Below are 14,732 nucleotides of genomic sequence, written 5' to 3'. Positions count from 1 at the left end.
TTTGAGATGATGTCATCTCTTTGCGTCTGGGCTCTCCCCATCCGGTAAATGTGTGCCAGGTTGGACACTGCAGCTCACCTGGGAAATAAGTGGAGCAGCTTTTACTGACATAAATCCCAGGTTCCTGTGCGATAACCTGGGATTTCCAGGTCAGTAAATATATAAAATGCAGAAATTAGGAACATCTGAAGGAAGATCTCCAAAACGACAAGGTATTGCACTGATTACAAGGGAGCCTTCATCACCTACTGCCAGTAATTACTAATAAATATTGATCCATGTCAGAATAAAGTTTAGCTAATAACATTTTGCCAGCAGGGCACATTGTACTAAATGTATCTGTCATTGAAAAACTGTAGGGAGTTTAGAAAAAGTCTATACTTGTGTTCAATACGGATAAGCTGGAGCTGTTACTATTTCCTTTCTTAATCTAAGGGAAAGTAAATTGAACACTTCTCCTTCATCATCCAGCCATATTGCTTGCTCACCTCTCAGGGCTTTTTCATTAATTCTTGGTAAAAGTAATATTTTGTTCTCGTACTAAAAGTTTCAGCACTGTGTGTTATCTAAGTACGGTTGCACATTTTCAGAAAACCCTTCCTAATGAACGCTATGCGGTTTTAGATTCATGTACAAATTTGAGCCCACGGTACAACTCAGGGCTGGTGCAAGCTCTGTCAGCGCCCCAGGCAACAACCCCCCGCACCCCACCCGCTCCCCTCTGGGGGGGGGTGGGGGGATTTCAGCGCGGTTCCGGACGTGTTGCATATTGTGAACTTGAGGTGGGGTGGAGGAGGGGGACCTGAATGATATTTTTGCACCTGGGCTCACCACCCACTCAATCCGCCACTGAAGTGGTGGCTTTAGAAACCAAAATAAAACAAAATAAATGAAGTAAAGAAATAAATAGGTAAGGAAATAAATAGGCAGAATAGCTTAACCCTTTGAGTGCATTTTTTATTCATCATAATGGCCTTTAATGTTTACCTTATATAGGAAATATATTCTTTTTTTTACACAACAATTTTTATTTTGAGTTTATATAACAAATGTGAGTGACGCTGGCATTTTAAGCGGATATTCTGCACATCGCTCACAGAGATGTTGGCACTCAAATAGTTAAGAAAAAGCTGTTTCAGGTGAGACTCACAACACATTTATAAGTGCAAGTACTATGTATTCAAAAAAGGAGGCAGATACTATAGCATCTGCAATTCTCTTGTGAAGGAAATACAATTTTATTAGCCACATCAAAACTGCTCAATAATAAACACAGCAAATGCAAAGATTCAGTCTACCAGTGATATGTAGGTGTTTCAAAGACCTCAATTCAACTGATGTCCGGTATGGCTGGCATGTGTCCCGGCTATGTAAATTTGCACCACTACTAATAGAAGGAACTGGAGGTTCAGGAACATTTGCTTTTTGGAGCAGCTGTCCCTACAGTGAAGCAGTGCTGAATTACTTAGGTAGCATCCACTATGACAACTCCTGGAGAGTTGGATATTTAAAAATAAATAAATGTAATAAACCCTAAAATCATTGATTTAAGCCTGTTTAAACAACAGGGCCCTAGGACTGTTCCTGTCTGTGGCAAAGCTAGTGACAAAGTAATGCTACACTTTGTACTTCAACGCGAGGTATCTTCAAAAGAGAACTCAGTCCCCCAATGCAGAATGTACTAAAATATATTTTCTTTTTCATGGTGAATAAAGCTCTCAGTGTGTGTTGTTCTACAGCAAGAGCCACCTGCAGCACTGAATTTCTACAATGCCTTTTTTCTGTTTCCTGAAAGTGTTCTTGACATGAAGGCCATAAGTTCAAATACAAATTACGTTCTGCTTTTTATTTTGCCAAGTCGAAAATATAATTGCCAAATAATTAGACAAGCGATGTGTTAACTTCATCTGTAAAAAGCTTTGAAATCAGACAATACTGTGTTCTCTGTAACCATAATGCAATTCTTCAAATGTTGCACAATATGTTACTATAGAAACATGTATCTTGTTACCCAAAGGCCAGTTTTTACTCTCTAAGGTGGAAAGAGATATGCATCGCACTTAATGACTACTGCATTATCCCCAATGGAATCACCAATTGTCATGTGTTTTTCTAGTGCAATAAGGAGGATAATATGTAAAACCAAAGTTGTTATAGTTCACATTAACTGAGTGATTGTCTGTATAGTGATATGTTATCAACCAAATAGCTGCAAAGTCTATACATAAAACAGTATAAAAACAATCTGGGCTACATGTAATAAGCTTCAAAAAGTGATAAAGTGGAGAGTGATAAACAACCAGCCAATTAGCTCATATCTGTAATTTTTTTAAACCCAGCTTGTACCATGACAGTTAGGAGCTGATTGGCTCACTCTCAATTTTATCACTTTTTGAAGCTTGATACATCTGGCCTTCAGACAGGTAGATTTACCAAGATGGGAGTTCTATATATTTAACAAGGTGGGTCCCAATATTGAACCTTGTGGGACTCCACTCTGGACCTTACCCCAGCTGGAATGTATGCCATTTACCACCACATCTGTCCCCGATTATCCAACCAGTTTTTAATCCAATTACAAATTTTATCTCCTAACCCTAAATTACCTAGTTTTATTAATAACCTTTTATGAGGCACCGTGTCAAAAGCTTTAGCAAAATCAAGAATTATTACATCAACAGTCCAGCCCCCTACTGACTTCCTCATAGAAGCTAATTAAATTAGTCTGACATAATTTATTTTGACAAATCCATGCTAAGCCTTACTTATCACCTTCTCTTGCTCTAAGACATTTTGGATACTATCTCTTACTATTTCTTCTAATATTTTCCCCACAATGGATGTAAGGCTGACCTGTTTATAATTTTCAGGGTTAGTTTTGCTACCTTTCTTCCATATTGGTACTACGTTTAGCTATACACCAGTCCCTTGGTACTGTCCCGAGTTTATTTATTCATCGGATATCAGATATAATGGTAGTGCTATGACAGAACTCAATTCTTTCAGTAACCTAGGGTGTATTTCATCCAGGCCAGGAGATTTGTTACTATTTAGGTTCTGTAATCTATTTATGACTATTTCCTCACTCAAGCATACAAACTCTAACACCCGCTAACACTATAACCATAGAGCAGCACTGTAAACACATATGTTACATTATACTGCACAGGACTATGGCGCATTACTGTTTTCATTCTGGTACATTTCCAAGAACACACTAGCAGTATTTATATATATATATATATATATATTTAGCAAGGGGCTCAGGCTATGTCCTCTATAATGGTAAGCTTTTTTAAAGCTGGCCATGCCTCTTCTGGAGGTTTACCACACCCCTAAATATGAGCCCCTACCAATGCATTCCTTCCGGTTGGCCCTTCATTTCCCAGTCCGACACTGGACATGCATATGAACCTGTACAGTGCCTAGCTCAAGTTTAAATTTCCGTGTAAAAACTACACAACCATATTGTATGCACTTGACTACACACAAAATCAGCTTGCATTTTCCCTGGATCGTAAAATTTGTGATGGAGGAAATGATGAACAATATTTCTGCAGTCCTTAAAAATTCTTATGTTAAGCCTTGGCTGGGGGCCCTAAGAGCAGCTGAGCAGAAACATGACTGAGTTTTAAGCTTTTAGCCAATGTGTCAGATCTCTTTTGCTACACATTGTTGAGCAAAATTGAAGGTGATTGGCAGCGTTCTCAGCTATATGTCAGAACCTTTCCTTACCAGGGTCAGGACACCATCAAAGTACAGGGATGTCATTTTGTAAAACCTCTTTTTGTTCAATCTCTTTAAGGCAAGAACGATAGACTTCAGTTATCCTTTATCTAAAGCAAACAATATCAGCTGTCATTGGAGGATGAACATCTGCATAGTAAATTTGTGCTAAACATCTTATAGATGCTCCAAATAATTGGATTATTTATATTACATAAAATGCACAAACATGTGATCACAATGGAATACACAGATGTGGGTTTTTTTCTGTACAGGGACAATTAAAGTGACAGGTGTAATTAACACTGTGATTATTTGGCTCTATCTTTTAAGAAAAGGATGTTTTGACTGAAGATAGGACTTTGTCATTAGCATCATGGGTGTGGTATGACGTTCCACAGCCATGATGGTATGATGACCCCACACGCTTGCTGTGCTTGCCACGCTGTGGGCTCGGTTGCTTACTGCAGACCCCCACGAGAGTGAATGACTTGTGTAAATTCCTGAGTGTCGGGAGGCCGCCTGGCACCCAAACATCACAGGGACGTGTAACCAACAGCATATATTCATGAAAAACCTATTTAGCAAGGAATGTGGCGGTACAAGCAATGCTATAATGCAATCTCATTATGGGTGTGATGTACCAAAGGGAAAATGGTGGACACTGGGGCTTCAATGCTCTCCAGGCTTCTTTTTTGCATTCCCCTGAGATTGATCGAATCAGATTCATACCAGAACCTCCCGCCACTGCCGTGTCCCTCTGCACATGCGGAGAGGGGCTCTCGGGCCCAAACAAGGAAGTACTGGCTTTCCAAAAAGTTGCTCTTATCGGAAAAGCCGTCCTTTGGGATAATAATCACATATGTTAATACAGGGATAGCCAAACAGTCCTATAGAGCTACCAATGTTTTCCAAATCACCCAGCTGGTGCACAGCTTTAGTCATTACTAACGGTCACATTTTCAAACATGCTGCATTCATTCCGGTACTTCTTTACTTTCACGGCGCCACTAGAAATCGCGGGCATCGCGGCCATTGAATGCACTAAAAATCGGGTGCGACGCGATGCCCGCGATTTCCCATAGGGACCAATGTTAAATTTCTCAATTGACCCGATTTTACTGTTCAATGCCTCAATTGACACGATTTTTCCATAGGAATCAATGTTAAATGGCCCACAGAGGCCAAATAGCCACCCTGAAGTGTGAAATGGCCCCCACAATTGTTAACGCCACCCCACGATCAACGTGAACCCGAAGCGTGGCGAGCGCAGCGAGCCCGCGAGGGGCGGCGGTACGCGTCCTCCGACCTTTTCATACCCCCACTATCCACGTCGGCGTGGAGTTGAGAATAGAATAGTGTGGCGAGCGCAGCGAGCCACCGAGCCCGAAGCGTGGCGAGCGCACGCGGATACCTTCACAGGTAAACGCGTCCCTTCGCGGGCTTCACAGGTATCCTCGTCCGCTCGCCACGCTTCGGGCTCGGTGGCTCGCTGCGCTCGCCACACTATTCTATTCTCAACTCCACGCCGACGTGGATAGTGGGGGTATGAAAAGGTCGTAGGACGCGTACCGCCGCCCCTCGCGGGCTCGCTGCGCTCGCCACGCTTCGGGTTCACGTTGATCGTGGGGTGGCGTTAACAATTGTGGGGGCCATTTCACACTTCAGGGTATCTATTTGGCCTCTGTGGGCCATTTAACATTGATTCCTATGGAAAAATCGTGTCAATTGAGGCATTGAACAGAAAAATCGTGTCAATTGAGAAATTTAACATTGGTCCCTATGGGAAATCGCGGGCATCGCGGGCATCGCATCCGATTTTTTTAGTGCATTCAATGCCCGCGATGACCGCGATATCCTATCTGTCCTAATCTAGTGGCGCCGTGAAAGTAAAGAAGTACCTTCATTCCTACTATAGGTCCACAGGTTGCCTGAAAAGCATGAACCGCTGGTAGATCTTGAGGACAGGTTTGGCCGCCCCTGTGTTAATACATATGTAGATAGAATCAATGTATGTGTGGTGGGTTGCACTTGCTTTAGTTACTACATCACACACTATGGCAATAACAGAAAAAAGCACTGCTTTATTTTTAGAATAAAACATTTTTCAATGGCCAATATTTCCTCTATTTTTTTAATCTATTCTTAACAATTCCATTTTTATTCTGTAACTTGAATTCAGTAACTTTTAGTCCCACCGTACATGCATGAACCAGTTAGCAGGGTCATGTGCTTGGTGGTAAAATAATAAATGATGGGGAGTGGGACAGCTGTATTTTCTCTCAATGTGATAAGCATCAAATCAAAAGCAATCTTGTTAAATTATCTGATCAATATATAGAATAGTTTCTCTCACAGAAGGTGTGAGAGACTCCTAAAGTTTTCATAGTGAAGTGGGAAGGGTACGGAGAGTGAAGGGGAGGGAACAAAATAACGCAAAATCCTGTTATATTAGCCACCCTTCCTTATCGCAGACGCCATTTTTATGTGGTGGGTTCTAATGATGTCAGAGCCCTCCCCCAAAGTGTTCAGCTGCATCTCCTCTCTGGGCTTCTCCTGGTGAGGAGAATCATAAAGTCGACAAGTATGATAAATAGTCCACAAAGGGGCAGATTTATTAAGATCGGTTAAGTGATAAAGTGGCTGGTATTTTATCACCAGCCAATCAGCTCCTAATTGTCAAGTTACATTCTGGGTTCGAAAAATGGCTGATTACCCGGGGATAAATTAGCAGCCACATTATCACTTCACCGAGCTTAACAAATCTGCCCCAAAGTCTCTTAAGTCTGATTGGAAAAAAAAAAACCTATTTCCTTTGTTTCCATTTGTTACATGTTACAGGTTGAGCTGTGTTTCAGGTTCATTAGTAATTTTACAATCTTACATTTATGTGCATACTATGTATTCAAATTCATTTCTCCTTACCAACTCTTAATTAGCGTCTTATTCCATGTATTCTCCAAATGCTATATAACCTCTGCTTACCACTCTTTTAGGAATTAAGTAGTTTTATAGACACGAGTACAAAAAGCATTCAGTGGCCAGGCTAAAGTATTGTTAAAATGAACTTGTTTAATCTGGTCAAATTCTGTGCCCAAATCATGGCTCCAGCCTCACAGAGTCCCGCTAACACATACTTGCTGGTATGGTAAATCTCAGCATTATGCAGTAGGGCTTATTGACACAATTCGCTGTGTATTGCACCATAAAGTTGTTTAGACCCAGATCCTGGAGGCACTGTGGGTCTTATGCTGGGTACACACCAAAACGATTTGGATTGGATGCAAATTGTATGCAAATCGGATCGTACGATTTACATACGATTTGTATACGATTTGCATACGATCTGATCCCCTCTGTATTCAGATGAATGGATCTTTTACAGATCCTACCTGCAGCAGGTAGAATCGGATTCGGATCCAATTCAGATCCAACCGAACGATTTTGACCAAATCTGCATCCAATCTGCATCCAATCAGTCTGAATTGGATCCAGATTGATGGGATTGTGGCAAAATCGTTTTGGTGTGTACCCTGCATAAGAGAGCTCACCGAAATGTTGGTGTCTCCCAGAAATTCCATTAGAGGAGGCAAGAATCCACTAATAATACAAGTTCATAGGTTGTAGGTTTTGTTCCCACAAAATCAGTCCTGTTATTCTGTTGCTGTGACCACAGATTAAGAAACAAAATAAGGTGCCCAGATCCTTATCAAATTCACCTTTATAAGCACTGTATTTCTTAGAGCAGTTTTCTGAATTTGGGGTATAAATAAATGGCACCAACATTAATCACTGTGACATTCATGGTTATGGGAAAAGTTCACAAGGACCATGCAGGCTCTAAAATATAGTGGCATAATCTTGCTGATATCACTGGATTTAAACCAAGAAGAGCCAAAATCTATTCATTACATTCAACATAAGCCACTCTTGCCCCCTCTTATGTTATGTTAAATCTGAATTTCAGGGAGTTCTCCCCAACTCCTGTGAGTGCTAGATTTTCATTTCAAAAGACTTTGCCAAAATCGTTGATATATATATCTTTAACCAAAGTAGTGCATACACACTGAGCTATTTTCCCAAAGAGTTAAGGTCCATACACACTGGGTGTTTTTGCCCAGCATGTATGGACAGCGATGTTCACTGTCATCACTGGGGGGAAAGCCGATCAGTGCATACACACTGAGCGGCTTTCCCCCTGCCTGGCACTGTCAGCGGGCGGACGGCTTTCCATAGCACGGCCTGTGCCAGCAATGTATACATTACCGCCTATTATTATAAAACATTGGTGAGCGGCGGTGCTTAAATAAATATACATTGGTGGCAGTGGTGCAAATATATACATTGGTGGCCTCTGCCAGCAATGTATATATTGTGGGCAGTCAGTTACATTGGTGGCAGTAGCTACTCTCTTTGACTGCCTGCGGGTGGGCGGGCTAGCAGGCGGGCCAGCATGTGGAGCTGGGAGAAGGGGGAAAGTCAGCCAGGCTGTCTCTTGTAGAAGGTGCCCTACATCTGTGTAGGTTAAAAACCTTCCAATTAGGTGTGATTACACAGTCACACCACCCCATCTGCAGCTGAACGAGTATTAGTGTTTTATTATTATTTTTTATTTACAAATTTTTATAACTGTACTTCTTATCTCTAATTCTTTGTTTAGAGAATTAGAAAATGTACATTTATACAGCGCCTAAAATCGGAGTGTCTCTTGCCGAGCATAGCATACACTGTGGGGCAGGAGCAGGGGACAGGCGGTCATCCGGGCTCAAAGTGTATCATCTTTCAGCCCGGCGGCCATGCATACACACTCAGCGATGATGAGAAACCAGCCATCATCGCTAGACATGCTGATAAAACCAGCTGAGTTATTGATGATGCGGGAGCGTGCATTATCACTAATTTGCACACAGGCGATTTTCAGCTTAAAATCAATGAAAACAGCCAAAATGAGAAATTTTCTGCTGAAAAAAGTGTGTATGGGCCTTAAAAGAGATGTAGACATACATTTTGCCATCAATATGAAAAGCCGAAAAAAATTAAATGAGTTTATGAATTCATATTGAAATGTTACATATTATACCCAGTTTGAATTCACTATATTGTCAGATAAATGTTATTTGTTAGACTTTGTTTTTAAAAAGTAATTTTGCAAACTCTTTTGCTCATAGACATAAGATGTTATAATAACTATTGACTTTATATCTGTCATTTATGAATATAAGTATATACGTAAAAAAAATTGTATAAGATGTCTCAATAAAGAAAGTTTAAAAAAAAAAAATCCACAAATTCTGTACACTGGTGCCAGATACTTGCCCAGTGAACTCCATGGTATCTAGATGGCTGAAGTGTCAATGGGCCTTATTCTAGTTCACTCTTTCTGACAAAATCCTTCTTAGATGGACAAAACCATGTACACTGCAGGGAGGCATATGTAAAATGTGCAGAGAGAAATAGATTTGGGCGAGTTATTTTGTTTCTGTGCAGGGTAAATACTGACTGCTTTAATTTTACACTGCAATATAGATCTCACTTTGAAGTAAAACCCCACCCAAATCTAATTCTCTCTGCACAAGTAACATCTGCCCCACCTGCAGTGCACATGGTTTTGTCCATCTAAAAAGGATTTTGTCAGAAAGAGTAAACTAGAATAAGGCCCATGTGTAGATCAACAGTCATTAGTCAACACCAAAAGGTCGACATTAACAAGATCAACATTGAGAAAAGGTCAACGCACACAAAAGATCGCCATGGAAAGGGTTGACACACAAAAATGTTGACATGAGTTTTCACGATTCAGCCTTTTTCATACTTACCATCGACAAGGACTCTGTCTCGGAACGATGAAGTGCCATGCGAGGGGATGCTGTACCTAATTTGGGGTCCACTTGCTCAGGCGTTGACATTGACACACAATAAACGTGAAAACTAATTTCTGCACTTGTGGCTCCTCCACTTTAACAGGAGTCGAGAGCTGCACAATAATATTACACTGCAGCACCCGGCTCCCAGTCACTGAGGAGGAGCCTGCATTTTGGTGTCACCTTCTGAAAGTCCACACCCACCTAGTGACGTTTCTGCTCAATAGTTTGTGTGAGTTTCTTAATGATGCTCCAGTTTCCTCCCACACTACAAAAACCATTACCAGTACTGGTAGGTTAATTGCCTTCTTACAAAAACAATTAGCCATAGTGTGCATGTCTGTATTCATGGCATAGGTACCAGAGATTGTAAGCTCCTATGGGACTTACATAAATGACTGAAATATTCTCTGTAAAGTATTGTGGAATAGTGTATGTGTGCCCTATAGAAATAACTGGTGATAAATGACATCATTGCATCTCATCTGCAGATCTCAAGCCCATTGCTTCTCTGCACTAAAAGTCCAAATTTTAAATTGATCCATGTTTGAGAATAGGTAGCTGAATTAAAATGTCAGCCACCTGTATGCAAGTATGGGTTTCCTTAAAACTTGGATTATTGGGAAATATTGTTTTTCCAAATAAGTTTTTATTGAAGCAATAGCATCAGACACATTCCTAGTGCAGTATAACAGGACTAATGGGCCCTACACACATAGTGATGTGTGCAGGGCTACCTAGCTATGCTAGGTCAGGCTGTGCTGCGCCGCTATCGCATAGCACACAGAGCTGACAGCCCACACACAGAGCGAGCTGTCAGCTCTGTGTGCTAAGCGAGCAGACAGCGCCAGTGTTTTCCGGTGGGAGAACATTGCCGATGCCGAGATTGATGGACACTGTCCATCAATCTCGGCCAGCGATAAAGACGCGCGGGGACGCGCACGGATGCCGATACAGCCCCCACACATACACCGATGTGAGGGCATTTGCTAAGCGACTTTGCAAAACTAAGCAAAATCGCTTAGAAAATGCCTAAATATCGGCATGTGTGTAGGCCCTATAAGTTGAATATAGTAAGTACAGATCACAATATCATAATGTTTGCAAATACATACATCAAGATTCATTCAGGGAATTATACATATAAAATAAACATCAAGTACAGTAGGGCAACAATTCCAATGTTTATGAAGCTCTCTTTTAGACTTCTGCAGCAAAAGTTTTTAAAAGTAACTATCACAAATTCCCAATTACTTTTTTTTTATAAACATGCCATGCAATAGTAAGCAGTTTGACAACTGTAAGATGATGATGATGATAAAAGTAATAATATTATTAATAATAGTGGGTGAGATTTAATAGGATGAGAGATTCAGAAAGTGAGAGATTTGGTGAGAAATCTCCAGTTTTTTTAAAGCGGCAATCATTTACACTCATAGGCGTGCGCAGCACATTTTATTAGAGGGTGCACCATCTATTGTGCATGTCTAACAACACCCATTGGGTGCGTCTAACACCACCAATCAGGCATATCTACCTCTACCATCATCTATTGGCACTCACTACAATATAAAAGTCTCTCAGCCACAACATAATCTCCTGCCTATTTCAGTCAGTTTTTAATCTTCTTCTTACTCTCTGTAACAGTTCATGCAAATAAAGTCCAAAACATATATGGATGACACAGGTATCTAGTGATATGACAATGGTCTAGTACAATTAACAATTGTACAAAACACAACACACATAATTGAATGATGGGCTCTTCTTTTAAAAGAATACAGTTCTAAAAAGCAAAAGTCTTTGGTAAAAGGTATTGCTGGTTGCTAGCAGCAGGGAGGTGCTTATAAGGGTGGGCACAGCATTAGGGGGTGCCTGTGCACCCCTAACACTCTATGTGCGCACGCCTATGTTTACACTTCAAAATCAAACTGGTTTTGCAGTGTAAATGATTGCCGCTTTAAAAAAACTGGAGATTTCTCACCAAATCTCTCACTTTCTGAATCTCTCATCCTATTAAATCTCACCCAGTAATTTTAAATACACTAATATAACGACAACGCATTCAATACCCATGTTCCAAACAGCCCCTCAAACACTAACAGAACTAGATACTGATTTGTGATGATAATTGTACAGCAGTAGTAATACATGACAGCGTATTATAATGTAAGGTTATCTGTACTAATTGGCAGATGTTTTCCTTTACTAGTTATTACAGAATGCACGGATACATTTCCTGCTGTATATATTATTACAGGATTCCTGGCAGAGAAATAATTGTGGTAACAAGTGACTTTTCTCCCTAAGTAGACTTTCATGTGAAGAAAACAGCATCAATTTAAACAATTAGTACAATTTTTGCCATGACCATCACATTGTTATACCAGCTACACTACCGCTTCATAAAAATAAATGCTATATTACATCATCATAAAACATCAGGCGTTTTTAGAGCGCAAGGATTCAGCACACAGAAAGGACACCAGCTGTCATTATTGTTACTTTAGCATTAGGGGTGATGTCTTATATGCCCCTTGGCACTGTTGCAGCTTCTTCTTGAGAGATAACATTTCATTTTCAAGGCTATTTTATCTCTCACCTGTCACAGTAACAGCAAAAACATGATGTACATCAAGCTCTGCCAGGGAGCTCAAAGAAGCTTATACACATCCAGCAAGCTTTGTAAAGTGTATCAGAGGCATTTAATGCTAAACAGTCCTAACAAAATTCCACATTCTTAGATATTATCTCTATAGATGAGTGGCTGCAGAAATCCTCATTAACTAAAAGCATGAAAGCACCGCTAGGTTCTGTGCAGGGCTAGATCTAACTACAATACAATTACATTGAGCAGTAAAATATGCATGGTGGTTCTAGTAATCCATTTAAGAACTGTGCTTGAACTAATGGCCATAGACCATTCTCTGCATGCATTCAGCTATATTATTTTGCTGCTGCACTGTTAAACACTGGCAATAAAATATTGAAAATGATTTATTTCATGATGATCATTGGATACCATGAAGTGAGTTGTTCTGTTCTTATTTTGCTCCACAGTTCAGTATGGCAGCAGCTGGCAGCTGTGTGTCTGAGTAACTACTTTTACAAGGGTCTAATGAGCCTTCGGAAATTAGAACAAGCAGGCAATTTATATAAGACTATGTTAGTGCATGCCAATAGCCCAATTAATAAAACATGAAGAGCTTAGTGGCTGCCGGGCAGGTGGAAGGGCTCTGTCTTTGAATCAAAACTTTAGTCCATATTAAACATTATTTAATAAACGAACATTTTCTGTTCCAGACTAAAGTGTTTAGCTAATGAGGATAAAGGTACAGCAGAAATCTTTTCTTTTAATTCAAATTCTAATTCTTTTATTTTAACTACTTCATAACCACACAGAAACTCAACACTTAAATGGTCTCAGCAAAATAAATTATCTTTAGAATTTAACAGACTCATGAATCAATATGGAAAGTACTTTCTTTATAACTCTCTGTCTTACATTGATACATAAGAACCAGACGGCCGAAGTACTGTTCTGGAAAACTTCATAAACTCTCACTGTATATCAAAAGGCACATAATAATTCAGTAGGACCTTTATGCAGGAGTGAATTAACTCAGCTGCAACACCTGTTGGGCAAAGATATATCTCACAAAGTTCAGTGTTTTCCAAGAAGTTCTGCATCAGCAGTATTGGGGAATACAGCCATCCCAAAGTCATAACACAGCAGCCAGAGGGGTAGGGTTACCCTGTCCCAATTGTTGCAAGTTGCCCCCAATATCACACTGTATTTCTTGGCATCATGCATACATTACATGTAAAACAGTCATACACAGAACCGAGAAATCATGCATTTTACAAGACAGACCATTAATAAAGTATATATATATATATATATATATATATATATATATATATATATATATATAGTTATGTTCTTACCTATAGTAAAGCTAAAGCCATCAATGCTGAAAGTGGCACTCCGGCATTTTTTAAACCCCTCTTTCCTACTGCTGGGCTCAGTCATTTTCCCAATTATTGTATTTAGGTAAGAATAGTTCTTCCTATTGTGATAGCAGAGATTCGATGCTCCAGTAGCTATTATACGTCCCTGTGTATCTGCCTGTGGCAGCACTTACACCCGACTTCACACATAGTCTAATGTAGAGGCAGCAGTGACTGGGAGAAAAGCTCCAACACTGCCTCCTCCCACTGAGACTGTCACTGGCATAGTGCTGCCATGTTGCACTTAGTAAAACAACTGCTGAAGGAAACAAAGTGAATTATAGGGATTTCTACCTCATGAGTCAAGAGTTCAGTTACTGTTTTTATTCTTGTTATTGTGTCTACAGCTACACTTTTATCTGATGTGATTGTTCTGCAGTGAAGAAAGTTAGGGAAGATTTAGGCTGGACCTGGCATTACAGTTAAATCATCAGCATGTATTATTTATATGTTAGTTGTCATGGGTACAAGAGTTAGAGGAGAGATAATGGCTAACTTACAGTGCATAAAATGTTTACAGTATATCAGCTTCAAAAGGACTCTTCTAACCTCAAATAAACCCATTAAGGTAATCATCTGGAGAAAGAGCGAGAGAAGGGGAAAACGGTGAAGATGGCAGAGAAGAAGCATAGCTAGTCAGTACTCTTGGGCAATGGGGTATTGCAATATAGTTGTGCCCCATTATTGCAAATTAAAGACACAGGTCGGGATGCTCTAACCCCTGCCGCCAGTTGGAGCCCCCCTCCGCCGGCTACCACAATGATAATAATCGCATATGCTCTAACATAAGTGATTAGTGCGAAGCAGCCAGCGGAGGGTGAGCAGGTCCCCTGCGGCTCCCCCTCCCTCCCTTACCCAGCTGCTGGCTGCTGTGGGAGTGGGCTCTGCCTCCTCCTCCCTGCACCGGGAAGAGGATGTACAGTGCAGGGAGGAGAAGGTCACTGGTCCGGGCAGCACAGCACTGTGCTGCCAGGACACAGGTGAGGGGGGGTTGGCAGAGGTCAATGCGAGGTGGCGGGGGGTTGTGCGGGGTGTGGCACTGGGTCGCGTTAAGAAGCCTGCAAGCTTCTATAAGACATCTCCAGCTTTTGCTTGCAATACCCCCCACAGCAAAAACCAAGTGTGTGGGTTTCC

The 14,732-nt window shown here is 40.7% G+C and overlaps 1 protein-coding gene across 4 annotated transcripts in view; it reads right to left on the bottom strand.

Annotated features, from left to right (window-relative positions):
• The window catches only part of PDE1C (phosphodiesterase 1C), a 790,350-nt gene that overhangs the window by 646,113 nt on the left and 129,505 nt on the right, over positions 1-14,732 (bottom strand). Inside the window, exon 1 of one of the 4 annotated variants that reach the window (XM_083188442.1) lies at positions 13,536-13,774. The exons of the other annotated variants lie outside the window; for them this stretch is intronic. Coding sequence (XP_083044568.1) covers positions 13,536-13,620 — 85 coding nt within the window. The 5' untranslated portion in view covers positions 13,621-13,774. Of the gene's footprint in view, positions 1-13,535; positions 13,775-14,732 lie in introns of those variants that run through there. 4 annotated transcript variants of the gene reach the window in all.

This window comes from Crinia signifera, chromosome 5 (assembly GCF_055691185.1).
Source record: "Crinia signifera chromosome 5, ASM5569118v1, whole genome shotgun sequence".
In the NCBI taxonomy this organism is placed as follows: domain Eukaryota; kingdom Metazoa; phylum Chordata; class Amphibia; order Anura; family Myobatrachidae; genus Crinia; species Crinia signifera.
The sequence above is the reverse complement of the archived record's forward strand: the minus strand, read 5'-3'. Positions and strand labels throughout refer to the sequence as shown.